This window comes from Neofelis nebulosa, chromosome 2 (assembly GCF_028018385.1).
Source record: "Neofelis nebulosa isolate mNeoNeb1 chromosome 2, mNeoNeb1.pri, whole genome shotgun sequence".
NCBI lineage: Eukaryota > Metazoa > Chordata > Mammalia > Carnivora > Felidae > Neofelis > Neofelis nebulosa.
The window spans coordinates 184,443,004-184,459,371 of NC_080783.1; the positions used below are offsets into that span (position 1 = coordinate 184,443,004).

A 16,368-nucleotide genomic window follows, 5' to 3' on the forward strand; every position below is an offset into this window, starting at 1 on the left:
CCCTGACCTCCCCCCTCCCCACCGCCCTGATCTGGCAGGGCCCTGAAGGCCAGTTCAGGAAGGGCAGTGGAATGCCGCCTTGGGCCTGAGGCCCCTTGAGAAGCTTGCAGTCAGGCAGCGAAGTAAGAGGCTGGAGCACTCCTCCCTCTGCCCACAGTGGATCCTGGAAGCTGACTGGCCCTTTAACCAGCACTTCTGGGGGTCTTTCTCTGTCCCCACCGGCCCACACTCGGCCTGCCTCCCGGGTCAGAGGGGTGCAGAAAGAAGCCTTGGGTAGCCCTGAGTGTTTCCCGTCTGTAAAGTAAGCAGATCTTTGCTCATCCAGAATGTATCTGACTTCTCTGTATTCTTTTCCCAAGACCCAAGGCTCAGATTTCAGTTTCACATTCTTTTGCCTCAGGTCTAAAAACATTTTCCTTTTCTGTGGTGGGGGGAAGAAGGAATAAGGGGCAGAGGAGACCCGAGCTGCCCAAGGAAAACAGACAGATGCCTCACTCCTGCCTTAGTCTGCATCACCTACTTGCTGTGTGGCTTTAGGCACCTCCTGCCCTCTCTGGGCCTCAGCGCCCTCTTCATGGAGTGAGGAGCCCCTGCAGGACCTAATGAACCCTCCCTCACCTGATCTTCTCGGCTTTCCCATCCTGTTGCCAAGAAATGTCTCCTGTGACTTTAAACAGGTGAAAAGCAGGAGAAGTTGGGACTGCATTTTAGTTTTGAGGCCAGGTTCTGTGCAGTCCTTGAGGCCAGGTTCTGTGCAGCTGTCTCCTCTGATGTGTGCTAGCAAGAGTGTCCACCCCCTTGACTGTCAAGGCCACAGGCCACATGCCAGCCCCACGCAGTCTTCTCTCTTTCCTGCCATTCTTAGCCTGCCCCTCCTCTGTCCAGCTGCTCCCCTGAGAGTGGCTCGAAACTTCCTAAAGTGGAGGAGGGCGGGGGAGAACCAGTCCCCGAAATTCACAGCAGGAGAGAGGGGGCAGTGGTGGGTGAGGAAAGAGACTCAGAGCCCTGAGTTGGAGGGTTCTAGAGCATCTAAGCCAGGAAGGATTTGGAATCCCAGCCTGCTTTACTCCTTCCATGAGTCCCCACAGCCCCAGACCCAGGCAGGGACTCCTCACCTCTCCTGGCCCAGAGCCAGCTAAGACTACCGCCAGGAAGCAGCCAGAGGACAGCTTCTCAATGGAAAGCCTGAGGGTCATTCCCCATTTCATCACTTCAGTGCTCCTTGCCTTTCCTTGCATGAAGTCTTAGCTCCAGATCCCCCCTCTGTGCCTGCTCCCTCCCATCTCATACTCCTCACCAGCCAGGCCCTGCACTCCAGCCCAGGGGATCATCCGCACGTTTCCCCAAAGTGGCCAGCTTCTCCCCACCTCTACATGGACATCGACACCACCCAGAATTCCTTCTCTTTCTCTTCTGCATCACAAAGGCAACCTCCCCCCACAGGCACCATTGCAGAACACCTCCTCTGAATCCCGGAAGTGACCCTGCCCCCACTCGTCCCCCACTCCAAAGGATGAGTCCCCCCTGCTGCTCCTCCCACAGCCCTGAAATCATCCCGGTACCTGGTTTTCACAGGTGTGTTAGCATGTTGCAAGGCTTCCTTGAGCACCTCCTTCCTTGCTCCACCCCACCCCTGACCTTGAGCTCTTTGAGGATAGAAATGATGCTGATTTGGTTCTGTGGTCCCAGCACCCAACACAGAGCCTGGCACTAATCCATATTGAACACTGAGGAGTGAATGAGAATCCAGTCTACATGTGCTGGCGCCTGCCCCTTCTCAAAGCCACCCTGCTGCTCTTTGGGAACAGAAGCTTCTTAAAATGCCCTGAGGAAGGACAGTAATGTTTATAAGGGTTTTAGGGTGTTAGCTCACTAGCCAGGGAGGACAAATCTTATTCTCCCCACTTGGCAGATGGGTGAACTGAGCCTTGGAGAGAAGGGCCTGTCCCACATTCTCATAGCAGCCCGTCACCAGAAAAGCCACAACAGGAACTTCACACAGCCATGTTAGCAGGACCCAGATTTGAGCCTGGACCAGAGCCCTGCCCTTTCTGCTGCTATGCACACTTGGTCTCTGAAGCACTTGGTAGCCTGCGATGTAGCAGACAAACGATTTCACTCGTCAGCATTGAGCGCCCCTCACCCCCGGGCCACCTGGGGGCGCCCGCTCTGATGCCACCCTCCCTGGCCGCTGCCCAGCACCAAGAGCAGAGGTCCTCACTCAGCTGGAGGGCCTGTGAGACACCCCCCCACCAACCCCGCTCCGCCCTGCAAATTGGTAATTGCCGTGCGGTCAGACCAGAAGGAATTAGACAAGCCCTCGAGGAATTTCATACTGATTTTGCGAATGAAAATGGAGACATGCCTTTTGAAGTCTAGGCAGCTGTGTCAGCAGGCAGGTCTGAGACAGCAGGAAAAAGAAAAACTACAGCTTTCAACCAATGGATGCAGCCACTTCATAGTAATAATGGTGGCGACGGTAACCGTGGCCACCGCTGACTGACCGCCTACCATGCGGACCGTTGTCCCGCTGCAGGTCTCCGTCTGCGCATCTGGGGTTCCCAGCCTCACAGCTGTCAAGCCCATGTCTGAAGATCTGGCAGAGAAGGGCTGAGAAAGCCAGCTGGCTGGAGTGCAGAGCCGTGGCTGAGACTGAAGGCCCTCCCCGCCGGACCCTCTCCTGGCGTGGCCTGACCTGACACGTCTTTAAGAACACCACGCACTTCCATATGCCCACCACCTTGACCACGCTTCCCTCCCTGCCCCAGCCGTCCTGCACAGCCCGGCCTGAAGCCTGTTGCTTCACCGACATCCCGGCTGTGTCAGAAACTCCCTCCGAGACCCCGAAGGCCCCAGTGTTTTCTGTTTATCATTAATTTACCCCTTAGTTTTATAATTACCAGCGTCTCTGTCCATCTCCTCCACCACCTTAGTGTCTCTCAAAGCTTTATGCATGAGAATAGGTTGGCCTAGATGATTCTCTGGGTCTTTCTGATACATTTTGCTCTTTTTTTTTTTTCTCCACATGCAGTGTGTATTCAATTTAAGAAATCAAAAGTGGTTACAGGGGAGCAAAAGAGAGTCACAGCAGAGAGTGGCCCCAGGACAGGGAGAGCTTGAGGCATTAAGTCTGGGCAGAGATGAGGCACTGGGCCACATCGACCTGACCGTGGGGAGTGTGGATGTCACTTATTTTTCTGAGGTTGGCTTCCCTGTCTGTAAAATGGGGTCACCGATGGTGGCTGTTAAGAAGAATGAATGAGCTTCCATATGCAAAGTGCCTAGAATCGCAGACTGTCTAAATCGTGGGATGATGGGGGGATGGCTGTTCGAAAATGCTGTGCTCATAGAACATAACTTCCAGAGGTGAAATGTACTCCCACACTCTCTCGTTTCAGAGGGACCCTGTGACCCGGACAGTGGGTCCCATGAGTGAACTGGGTCAGAGTTGGCAGCACCAGAATCTGGGTCTCCAGCCTGCTTCAGGCTTATCTGTGCCTAAAACTGAAAGCCGAGGGAGCCCTTTGTCCTCCAGGGACAGACCCCAAGCCTCTGGGTGTGCCCCTTCCCCCGTACCCAGCCTGCTGTCAGCCTCCCTACCCAGCGGAGTGCTAATCTCCTCGTGTGGGTGGCTCCGGATTTGTGAGCATTTCCTGGCATGACTTGAAGGACAGAAGAGGAACTCCGGGATCTTTAAGGGTGGTCTTTGGGTGGAGAAACTAGGCGTTCGGAGAAAAGAAGGAAAGAAAGCTAGGGTGAGTCAGCCTCTGCTGCCCGCCCAGGAAAGCACAGAGGGCTAGGCCAGCCCACACTGCAGTGCGGATGTGGAGGATGTGGCCGGCACCGCCGGGGTCCGACTGGTGGGCGTTTGTGGAGCTGGGATGGACCTCTGTGCTGGAAGCCGAGTCCATGGTTCTTTGGGTTGTGGCTGGGGTTTGGGACAGGGACGGTGAGGGGGAGGGAGGAGCCTGCTCCCTCCCCCCACCTTCAGGAGGAACACAGCTGCCTTCGTCTTCCATCTGATCTTGTTTACCCCTGTCCCCGCGGATTCCAGACCGGCACGGCCACCCCAGCATTCCTCTGCTCACACTCTGCGGGCCTGCTCATCTCTCAGGGGGGCCAGAGGCCTTCAAGGGACGTGCTCCCCACTGCCCACCCTGCCATGCCTCTGACCATGTCCTGGAAATCCCTTCTCCTTTCCAGATGGACCCTCTGTTCTCCCTGCTTTGAGCCAGGAGCTGAGGTGGCATCGCCTGGCCTCCCTTATCCTGATGTCAGTGGGAAGCACTGGCAAGAGATAGATGGGGGGAGAGGAAGGGAGTTGGGATATTTTGTGCCTCTGCCACCCTGCCTTCCTGCCCGCCTCCGTGGCCCAGGCCATGGAGGGGTAGCTGTGCCGTCCTCCAGCGTTCAGGTCCCTCACCCCTTGCCCCTTTCCCTTCAAGGCTTAGGGGCAGGAGAGCTTCCCACCGCTGCTGCTCTTCAGTGCCCCAGCATCCCCCATCCACACCTTTGTCAGTGTTCCCATCACTTAACATGCTTCAATTACCCTTGTAGTTGAACTCACTTCATTACAACTCACTTCATTGACCATGCACCATCTATTTTCTGTTAGGTTCCTGCCTGAGACAGGGATCTCATCCACTTGTTCCCCTTTGCTCACTCCTCTCTAGGCACACTGGCCTTCCTGTTTCTCACACCCAGCAGGCCTACCTCTGCCTCAGGGCCTTTGTACTTGTTGCGTCTGCCCACAACAGTCTTCTCTCAGGTATCCACAGGACCACCTCCCTCAACTCCTCCAGATCTCTTCTCAAACATCACTTCTCTTTGTGCCTTTACTGGACATCATCCCTAAAATGTCAACCCCTAACACACACACACACACACACACACACACACACACACTCACACACACAATTTCCTATTCTCCTTATTTTCTCCCTAGCAACTATCACTCTCTAACATAGATGCTTTGCTGGTTGTTTTTGTTTATTGTCCTCTTCCTCCCACTGGGATGAAAGTTCCCATTAGGGCAGAGATCTTTACTTGTGTTTACTGCTGTACCTCCAGGGCCTACAACACCATCCAGTACATAACTTCTCAACAAATACTTCCTCAGTGAATGTGTGAATTGGTCCGTTTCCCAGATGGGCAAACCAAGGCCCAGAGAAGGAAAATGACTAGCCCAGGACTTAATAGTATAGATTCAGATGGAGACTAGGTCTCTGGTCCTACCTGCCAGCCCAGAGCCAGCCCATGGCTCCAGGAAACCTTGTGTTTATTTGGAGGCCTGCTGCTCAGTAGCCCAGTGTCCGGAGACAGGATTCTGTGCCAGAGGCCCAGGGGACCCTGAATACTAAGCAGGAAGCAGGGAAGTCATCGGCATTGCTTTGGTGCTGTCGATGGGGCAAGGAGAATAAACAAACAAAACTCAACCAGAGGCTGGTGGGCTCTAACCTCTGAGAAAATCTCCCCCAGGCTGGGGAAACCTTCCCATGAGGCTGAGCTGCCCCCCACCCCCCACCCCAGCCCAGGGCACTGACAGACTGATGTAGCAAAGGGTCCGGGTCTCTGCTTTCTCAGCTCTGTGCCCTGAGGGGGAACTGCGGCCCGGCAGGGAGCTGCCTCCGGATGGAGGTTCTGGGATGGTTAACTTGCTCAGCTTTTTATTCATTCATTCTACAAGTACTTCTGAGACATTGACTGCTTGTCGGGCGCGGTGCACTCTGCTGGAGAAATAGCTGTGACCAAGTCAAATGATTTGCCTGCCTTTGGCGTGTCACTGTCGAGCAGGAAGGACGAGCATGAAGCTGAGGAGGGCAAGCGACCTAGAAATCCTGGGTGCCCTGGGGGTGCTAAACAGGAACCCACCTAGTGCATGGCCCAAGGATGTCCTCCTGAGGAAGGAGCCCCTGCAGCCAGGTGAAAGGGGAGTGTGAACTGATGGGTGGAAAGGTGGTTTCAGGTAGAGCAGGAGCAAGGGGAAGGGCCTTAGGCTGGAAAGAACTCAGCACAAATGAGAATCTGAACGAGGCTCCATCAGGCTGGGGCAAAGAGGGATAGCGTGGGAAGGTCCTGTACCAGGTAGGTTACCTTGACACGGGTGACCTCCTCCCTCTCCTCACATGTAGCTCTGACAGGGCCCAGGGCCAAGGTTCTAGCACCCCTCCTTCTTCCCAGCTGACCATTCAGACTTCAGGCTTCCCACACTCATCCCTACTTGTCTGTTTATGTCTGTTCTTCCTCCCAATGACTGGGTGGAGGTAGCTTGGCAGGTCAGGCCCTGGGGTAACAGAGAGAACCTGGACCTGAATTTGAATCCCAGTTCCAGTCTAGCAACTTGAGAACCCCGTGCAAGTGACTTCACCATCCTCAAGGCCTCAGTTTCCTCACATGTTTAATGAGAATAACAATCCATTCTCCAGAAGGATTATGTTAAGGGATGGTTCTCAACATCCTTACAGTGGCCCATTGAGCCTGGCATACTAATCAATTCTGACCTCATGTCCCATCCGCTGTCCTCATTGTTTGCTCAGCTCCAGCTACCCTGGCCTCTGCTGCTCCTCACATATGCACAGGGCCTTTGCACCTGCTGTTCCCCCTTACCTCATCACTCCCTGCCTCCTTTCCTGCTTTATTTTCTCTCTGCAACACGTACTGTATTTGTCAGGGTTGTCCAGAGAAACAGAACCAATAGGATGGATAGATAGGTAGATTTATTTTAAGGAATTAGCTTATGCATGGTGGAGGCTGGGAAGTCCAAAAGCCACAGGGTGAGTTGGCAGGCTGGAAACCTAGTAAAGAAGCACTGAAGCCTGATGCTGCAGTTCTAGTCCAAAGACAGTCTGCGGGCAGAATTGTCCTTGACAAAGGAAGTTGGTCTTTTCCTATGAAGGTCTTCAACTTATTGGATGAGGCCCACCCTCATCCAGCTGTTATGGAACATAATCTGCTTTACTCAAAGTCTACTGATTTAAATGTCAATCTCAAAAGCATCTTCACGGAAACATCTAGCATAATGTTTGACCAGATATCTGGGTACCATGTCCTAGCCAAGTTGACCGAATTCACCATCATAAGTGCATCCCTTGTTAATCTGGCACCCACAAACATCTCCTTAAAGCATACTCATAACATACGGTTTAACAACAGATAAAGACAATAACAAGATCATAATTCCACCCCATGTGATACAGCGATCCTGCGTACAACCAAAATGCCTTAATGCCTTCTCCAGATGAGGATGCAAAGCCTTTGGGTGATGCTTACTCTTCTCCTTGATATACCAAGCTTCCATACTATCATGCGAAGTTAACAATACTTAAATACTGTGATACAAAGTCACTATTTCTTGTGCTAGGATGGAAAAAAGAAAAAGAAGAGAGAGAAGAGAAGGTTTCCTACATACACACATAGTCTCAACAAAATAAAGAAGAAACACTCTCACAATGAGTCTTTTGTTTCTGTGACTGGTCATGTGCTCATAGCTACCTTCTTCTACTTCCACTACCACTACTCTAATGCCTTTACCTTGAGCGAGCACCTCAGCTGGTTTTGGAGGGGTGACCCAGACCTTCATTCCTGAAGGCTCTGGGCCCTTAGTGGTCCTGCCTGGATTGGGTTGCTGCAGTTTTCCATTGATGTTCGTTAATCACAGGGCAGGGTGATACTGAGAGGCGCCCTGAGGGATCTCCGGTGCTCCAGACGTGTTCTCCTCTACTTCCCTGTGGAGTAGCAGGCCATTTTCCCTGCTCGTCAGGATCAGTCACGCCAGCGAGCACAGTGACTCCCTTCTTCACCTGTTGATTCAGACGCGGGAGGAGCTCAAAGTGGCCGGGGGCAGTCTTGATCCCCAGTTCAATGGAATCATTGTTCTGTATGTCTGACATGCCAGATGCTAATACTTTACTGATCATTTTGTTTACTCTCTGTTTACCCCCTGCAGGTAAGCCCAATGAGAGCAGGATTTTGGTCTGGTCTGTCCCTAACGAAATTCCCAGCATCTAGAACCGTGCCTGGCACATGGCCGGTTGTCAGTAAGCATTGCTGAGTGGGTCGGGGCCTTGGCTGTGATCTCCCGGTGCTTCAGCGTGGGTGAGAAGTGCTCATCATCCACCTCAGAACCTCAGTCTGAAGGCCAGGTCTGTCCCAGGGAGCCCAGGGTTGCAGAATGTTCTCTGACAAAGGGGGTCCTGCCGCCTCTCCTCACACTGACAGTGCTGGGCCAGCACGTGAGCACAAGGCCTCAGTGTTCACCATCCCAGCCCACTCAGAACTGTTTACTAGACTAATCTGGAACAATAAACCTGTCCCCACCCTCCTGGCGCCTGCCTCACTCCATCCTAAGCCTGTGTTTGAAGATGTGTTTAAATTCTGGGCCTACACTCAGCAGACGCCACAGGCTGGCTCCTGGCGGACAATCACTGGCGAGGGGGGCGGCACTGGGACGCTCAGGTCCTCCTGATGGCTCTGTCTCCACACGCAGCCCTCCGGGGGGAGCGAGGCGGCTCTAGCCTCCATCCAGTGTTTGTTATTTCATGTCAAAGCTTTCTCATAAACATTATCCTAGAGTGGGACACGGAGGCTTTGGGCAAAGAGGGTTTGTTATTCTAAAGTGGCCAGGAGCAGAAGGCGTGGTGGCCCAGGAGTCCGGGAGCAGCGCCAGGCTTGGGAATTCAGGGTGAATGGGAGGGAGGCAGAAATCAGGACAAGGCTCTCCCGTGCCTGTGCACAGGGTCTTGGAGGTCCCACTTACCACACCCTCCACTGTCACAGCCAACTGGGATACCTGCCTCTGAAATGAGCTCCTCACAGGTGGAAACCAAAACCAGTTCATCCACCACCATCCCTGCAGAGAATCGACAGAAAGTAAATGTTCGTTGAGTGAATGACTAAGTATAGCTTCCCTATATCTTTTGGAAGCGCCAAGAATGCTTATGAAGAAGCACGTATTATTTTGAAGTTCTAGTCATGGGAACCTGGTCTGGAGCCAGACAGACGTCATTTCAAAGCCCAGCTCTGCCCTTTACAAGCCACGTGGCCTTGGGCCCCCTCTGTTTCTTTGGCTTCCTGTCTATGAATAGGGACGCCATCCCACCAGCTGTCTCCCAGGGAGAGCAGAGGGAAGCCCCAGAGGGCAGTAGTCCACTAAGAGGATGGGTTCCAGGGCTGGCCTGCCCAAGCCTGAATGTGTGTCCCATCCCTCACCAGCTTTCTCACCTTTAGTGAGTTATGTAACATCTCTTTGCTGTAGGGTTTTTTAAAATCTATTCATTGGAGCTAATACTAAACTTAACTCAGAGTTGCTATAAAGCTTAAATAAATTAATATAAGCATAGAAGATTCCTGACACATAGTAAGAGCTCGATAAACATGGCGACCCTGGTAATGAACTTTGAAAGATGCAAACAAAGGATGGCTCCAGGTGGGAGGTGTGGGGAAAGGGCATGTGACTCGGGTCAGCGGTCCTCCTTCTGAAACAGTTCCTGAAAATCTGTTCTTCGACAGTGAACGGTGAACAAAGAGGCAGGCTTCCTCCCTGACCAAGTTCCTGGTCTACACAGGCAGGAAACGGGAATCACCTGAGACGGAGGCTACATGGGCTAAGTGCCAAGACCAAGGGAAGCACCAACCCCTGCCTGGGGGTCAGGGGAATCCAGAATGATGGGTTTGGATTTCAGTCCCGGCCCCACGACACTGCCTGGGCCACACTGGGAATGCCTCTTCAGTGATCTGATCTCAGTTTTCTGTATGCAGCATGCTAATAATAAATACTCCATGGCTATTTCTGGCTATTTCGCAAGGCTCCAGGAAGAAGACAGGTGTGGTAATGTGTGTGGGATGAATGTGGGCTGAGCCAGTGAACATCCAGAATCCAGCCCCAATCTGTGGCACCGCAAAGGGTCTTGGGCCGGGCATCAGGCTTGGCTTCGAGTCTGCTCTGCCCCCAGCTGCCTGTGTGGGCTTGGTTGAGCTCTCTCTTGCCCACTTTGGGCCCCTGTCTCCTTTCCTCTTCTGTATGGTGAAGGCACAGAAAGAGAGCAGTGGTTCTCAGACTGGGCTCCAGGGAACCCACGGCCTCCACAAAGAAGCCTTGGGGGTCCCTCCTACAGTGGAGCATTGAACTGGTAGGACTTCAGGCTCTAGCTTGTCTCCTCACATCAGTCAGGGAAATTTCCATTTTTATCTACTCCACATACTGAGTTCCAAGTAAGGTTCCTTTAGAAAACAATAACAATAAAAAGGGATCCCATGGCCAAAGAAGGTTTAAAAACCACTGGACCAGATGACGTGTAGGGGCCCTTCCAGTTCCAATCTGGCAAAGTTCAAGTCTGACTATTTTCTTCCGAGTTTTATTTACCAAGCATTTCTCCAGCTCTTACTACATACCAGGACTGTTCTTTGCACCCTACAGATTGTACCACACTTAACTGAAACACCTCCTAGCTTCACAAAAGCCACATGATTGCGGAAGTGACTCCATGTGTCTAGGGAGGCCCAGGGGAGCCATCTCCCCTCCAGCCAGGTCTTCTGGGCACCCGAACGGGTGACCTCACCGCAGTCCAGGTGGTGCCGACTCTGAAGAGCTGCAGGTGTATACAGCGGCAGGGTGTGGTCACGGGAAGCCCGCATATCCCGGCCCCCCACCCCCCGTTCAGAGACGGAGAGTACTCCTGCTTGACATGGACACTTTCAAGCGAGGCATGTTCCGTGTGGGAGGAAGTGCCTGTTGCCTTAGTGATGTCCACAGCAACAGGGCCACTGCCTCCTGTGACTCATCACGGCCACCGTGCTGCCATTGACACTCTGCACCAGGTGGCTGCAGATCGAATTTCAGAATGGTTGCCAGAGCCTGGAGAAGGCCTGGAGGTGGGGTCTGACCTCATCTCCAGCCAGCTCATTAGGGTAGCGGCCTGGGCTGCTGAACCCTAGCACTATCCAGCTCCTTGCCTGCCAAAAACAAAGATGGGAGGGGGTTGGCAGAGGTGATCTCTTGAGCATGGGCTTGGCCTCGTTGTCCATGTCAGTACTTTAAGTACCTTATTGCATGAGCTTTTCTGTTCAGATTATGTATTCTGGAATCATGTGACTGATGTCACTGGTGGGGACTTCTGCCACAGGGTAGCAGCATGCTCTAAACGCAGACAGAGTGCCAGAGTTCTAGGGGCTAGTCTGGAGGGCTTAATGAGTAGCCTTGAACTATGAAGTGGCTGACCTCAGCAGGTGGCACTAGGTGGCACTAAGGTGCTAGGGAAAGGATGGAGTGACATCCTCGCTTTACCGGGCACTGTGCTGACATCTGCAGATACAAAATAAATAAGATGCAAGTCCCATCCTCACGAAGCTCAGAGCCTAATGAGAGAGCCAGGTAGCTAAATGGTGATTACAATCTAATGTTCCCGCCGCGGTGGAAAGAAGCACGGCGGGTCACTTATGCGCCACCACACTGTTCTCAGTGCAACAGCACCGAGCATTTGCTCAGGTGTCCGGACCCAGTTGCAGGTAGGCCCTGCCGAGCTCAGCCGGGCTTACTCGCGTTGTCCGTTGGCTGGACTGGGATGGCCTTGGTGGGACAAATGAAGCAATTCATCTCTGCCCGGCCTCCAGTGGGCTTGCGTGGGCTGCTGTCAGGGCAGGGGAGGGACAAGAGGAGACAGCAGCCATTGGTGCTTTCAGGCCTCTGTGCGTAGTGGTTACTCATCCCATCGGCTATAAAGCAAGTCCAGGGCAGAATGTCAGAATGGGAGGGAGCCAAAGAGTTCCATGGCCAAGGGCATGAATACATGGAGAGGGTAAGATTTGGGGCCATCACAGTATCAGTCTGCCACACAAGGAGACTGTGGGGGCCCCAGGGAGGGGCCTAACTCAGCCCCCAAGTGGTCCAAGAAGCTTCATGGAGAAGACATTTGAGCAGACCTGGAAGGCCAAGTGTGAATTTGCAAGTGGAGAGCAGAGGCAGGAGGTTTTCCCGAACAGAGAGCATAATGTATAAAGCACAGAGACAGAAGAGTGCTGAGTAGTTAGGTATTTGGAGACATGCAGACTGAGTGGGAAATGAGGTCACTGACCACAGCAGGGTCCAGGTCACTGCCTTGCAGGCTCTACTGAAGAGCTAGACCCTTATTCTGAGGGCAGGAGGCACTTGTGAAAGTTTTGAGAAAAAAAAAAAGAGGGAAGACAATCAGATTTTTTTTAAATTTTTTAATGTTTATTTATTTTTGAGAGAGAGCAAGAGAGAAAAAATAAGAGCAGGGGATGGGCAGAGAGAGAGAGAGGGAGACACAGAATTCGAAGCAGGCTCCAGGCTCTGAGCTGTCAGCACAGAGCCCGACACGGGGCTCGAACTCACAAACTATGAGATCATGACCTGAGCCGAAGTCAGATGCTTAACCGACTGAGCCACCCAGGCGCCCCCGGATTTGTGCTTTGATAGAGAACAAACTGAGGGTTGATGGAGGGAGGTGAGTGGCAGATGGGCCAGATGGGTGATAGGTATTAAGGAGGGTACTTGTGATGAGCACTGGGTATTGTATATAAGTGATCAATCACTGAATTCTACTTCTGAAACCAATATTGCACTGTGGGTTAACTAACCAAAATTTATACTTAAAAGAAAGGTGACTGTGGCAGAAGACTATGGGATGGGGGAGTGATGGGGGGCTGCAGGGAGGGGATGGGTTGCAGTGGGCCCAGTGAGAGATGCTCGGGGTGGTGAGAGGCCAGAGACTGTGGTCCAAGATGGCAAACAGATAATGTGCAAACAGAATGAGCAATGAGGACTGGTGGGCAGGCTGGGGCCGGGCAACAGCAAGGACAGGTGGCCTGACACTGTTTCCTGACCTTCTTCCCAGGAATTACAACAGCTTTTCCCTATATCGGTGCTAAAGGGGTCTGGGATATGCCATCACATGAAGCTACCTCCAGTCCCTTCCCCTCAGGGGCCTCAGTTCCCCCCATCTAAAAATGGGACATTTTATTTTTTTTTTCTCAACTTTTTTTTTTTTTTAATTTATTTTTGGGACAGAGAGAGACAGAGCATGAACGGGGGAGGGGCAGAGAGAGAGGGAGCCACAGAATCGGAAACAGGCTCCAGGCTCCGAGCCATCAGCCCAGAGCCTGAGGCGGGGCTCGAACTCACGGACCGCGAGATCGTGACCTGGCTGAAGTCGGACGCTTAACCGACTGCGCCACCCAGGCGCCCCAAGGGACATTTTATTTTTTAAAAAAATTTTAAGTGTATTTATTTATTTTGAGAGAGACAGAGTAAGATGGGGAGGGGCAGAGAGAGAGGGGGAGAGAGAATCCCAAGCAGGCTCTACACTGTCATTGCAGAGCTCGATGCAGGGCTCAAACCATAAACCATGAGATCATGACCTGAATCGAAACCAAGGGTCAGACGCTTAACCGACTGAGCCACCCAGGCGCCTCTAAAATGGGACATTTCAGAAGATTTTTCAGGGCCCTCTTACCTTGGGCAGGCCGTATTCCATTAGAACCATGGTCCCCATGCCAGAAGCAATCAGAACACTAATGTCACCCCCATGGAGCCTGTTAAAAATATACATCCTGGGCTTCACCTCAGAGATTCTAATTCTGGGCATGAGGACTGGGGTATCTGATACGTTCGCATAGCACCCCACATGATCCTGATGCCAGGCAGGTCTGGCTAGAGTGCAGCTATATTCCCAGGGCCTGGAATGGTGGCCGAGAGCACAGAGGAGCTTCAGGATACATGCTGAGTGCCAGCAGGGTCCTGATTCAGAGAGGCCCAGCTCCTAAGGCCTTTGCCTGGAGTGAGGGTGACTTCTGGAGGAAGGAGCATTTGGGTTGGGCCTTGACATCTAAGTAGGTTTTTGGTTTATTTTGTTTGTTTGTCTTGCTTCGTTTACAGTGCTCTTGATTACCAACTTAGTCTGTGCTCATTCTAGAACTTTCCTAAGCACAGGAAAAGAAAGGAGTCAAAAGAAAAATTCACCCATCATTCCAAAACCCAGACACAACTAGGGTCTCATTTTGCCACGTTATTAGATAAGATGTTGATAGCCAGAGCAGGAGTGGGGACCCATGTGGGCCAAGGACAGGAGACGACAACAGGCTGAACACGGTGGGAGGCCAGAGGAAGCATTCAGGCTGCACCAGCCGGTGTCAGGCCCCACACGCCTTCTCCGTCTCAGGGCCTGTTGCCCCAAAGTCCAGAGCGAGGAGAGCCAGGCCTGGAGGTGTCAAGGCCCTCAGCCAGGGGTCCTGAGCACAGCCCTTATTCGTCTCTGTTTCCCCTGCACAGGTGCTGTTTGCCCTGAACCAGACCCTGCTGCAGCACGAGAGCGTGCGAGCAGGGAGCCTGCAGGCACCCTACACCACGGAGGACCTCATCAAGCACTACAACTGTGGGGATCTCAATGCTGTCATCTTCAACCACGACACATCCCAGGTGAGGCACCCCTCCTCTCCGTGGATAGCTTTCAGGTCCCCAGTTCCGACGGCCAGGCCCATATGAACCTATGAACCTACCTAGCATTTATTAGACACCTGCTATGTGCCAGGTGCAGGCAATCTTCTTTCTGCCATGGGAACCAGGACCTATTGGTATTCCATTTTACAGATGGGAAAACTGAGGCTCAAGGAAGCAAAGAGATTTGCCCAAACGCACACCACTTCATTGTTGCGTTCCCAAGTAATCAAGAGCAGCACTCGAGTCTGGTGTGTGTGGGAGAAGCTTAACCTCTAAGAATGGGGAGGCTCTGAGAAGTTCAGCTCACAATCTGGGGAAGTTAGAGCCCAGGGGGGAGAACAGCTCATGGTGAGACCTTGCACTGGAGTCCAGCTGGGGGCATTCTGTCTTGAGTCAAGTCCTGGAGGAAAGACTACCACAAGCTGGGCAGAAAGTGAGAGGCACCCTGGGGAGCTGAGCAGGACTCCTCCAGGTGTGTCCCCATTGCCCTCAGTAGAAATTCCAAGATACTTCATCTAGCACTCGAGGCCTTCTGGGTCCTGCCCTCTGCTGACCTTGTCACAGCCAGGTGCCCCACCACATAGACTTTGTTCTGCTGACCTGTACTACATGCCGTTGACCCGTGTATGCCCCTGTGCCCTTATTCAGGCTCCTCCCTCTTCCTTTCCTCCTGCTTGGCCACAGTCAATTGTTACCTCCTCTGAGAAGCCCTCCCTGACTGCCTAGATGGAATTAGATATTCCCCTAGGCCCCTCTAGGCCCAGTGTGCTTTCTGTCACAGTGCTTGGTTAACCATTCATTCAAGAAGAGGTCACTTCCCTGCTCAGGACAGTGCAGCGTCTCCCCATTTTTCTCAGTGTCTATAATGGCCTCTGTGGCCCCGGGGTCTTCCCCCACCCCCGACCCCATGTCCTCTGCCCTCTGCTCACACCCACCGCTGGAGCCACATGAGCCTGCAAGCTGTTCCACGAGCACACTTGGCATGTTTCACCTTTGCACTGGCTGTTCCCTCCTCCAGGAATGCCCTTCCCTGGCCATCACCACAGCTCACCCCCATCTTAACTCAAACATCACAGTCTCAGTGAGATGGGCCCCAACTCCCTGAACTAGAATTGCAGCCTGACCCCCCCCCCCACTCTCTCAACCCCTTTGTTATGCTCCTCTTCCCCCCACCCCGCCATGGTCTTTGTCATCTTCTCACATACTTACGTCTTTTGATTCACTGATAAGTGATTGTGTTTTTTGTCCTTCCCCCCAGAGCATGTGCTCTCTGAGGATAGGCATTTGCACCTGTTTTGTTCATCAGTATATTCTGATCAGCTAAAGCAACTCCTGGCACAGAGCAGGACTCAGTAAATAGTTGCTGAAGGAATGAATGAAATTGTAAATACCAGGAACAGTGCGATGAAAAGAGATATGGGGCGGGAGGGTGGTTGCAGAGACAGCTGCCCTTGTGGGGCTGCCAGTCTCCTAGGAGACATGGGGACATTCCACAAGCAATGGCATCTAAGTGTGATCCTTGCTCCAAGGGAGAGTAGAGGGTGCAACCGGGGCCTTTGGCAGGAGCAGAAGGTTAAATGGACTTGGGGCAAGAAGGAAGGATGCCTGCAAGGTGAGAGGTCAGAGAAGAGCCTGACTTGGCCACGGACAGGAGGAAGAGGAATGTTCCAGCAGAGGCTAGAGAGAGCAGAATTAGGGGCGTGGGTGGGTCCAGAGGTGCAGCCAGGGACCAGGCCGAGAGGTTCTGTGTGTGCAGGCCACCCTCTAGACCCGGAGCTCCCTGAGGCAAGAGTGTGCCGCTCCTCTCTCTCCCTCCCAGTGCCCAGCACAGGGCACCGTTCAGAGTGAGTATCAGGGAACGGCCGTCAAGGGAGTGGAGGTGGGTTTGTGTTGTGCTCTGTGCAGTGTAGACAGTG

The 16,368-nt window shown here is 52.9% G+C and overlaps 1 protein-coding gene across 2 annotated transcripts in view; it reads left to right on the top strand.

Annotated features, from left to right (window-relative positions):
- TRABD2B (TraB domain containing 2B) overlaps positions 1-16,368 on the top strand; it is a 217,458-nt gene that overhangs the window by 163,524 nt on the left and 37,566 nt on the right. For both annotated transcript variants that reach the window (XR_009258143.1, XM_058717455.1), the window contains exon 3: positions 14,285-14,431. Coding sequence is in view for 1 of the 2 variants with exons in the window: in XM_058717455.1 (XP_058573438.1) it covers positions 14,285-14,431 (147 nt within the window). In the remaining variant the exon portion in view is untranslated. The remainder of the gene's footprint in view (positions 1-14,284; positions 14,432-16,368) is intronic.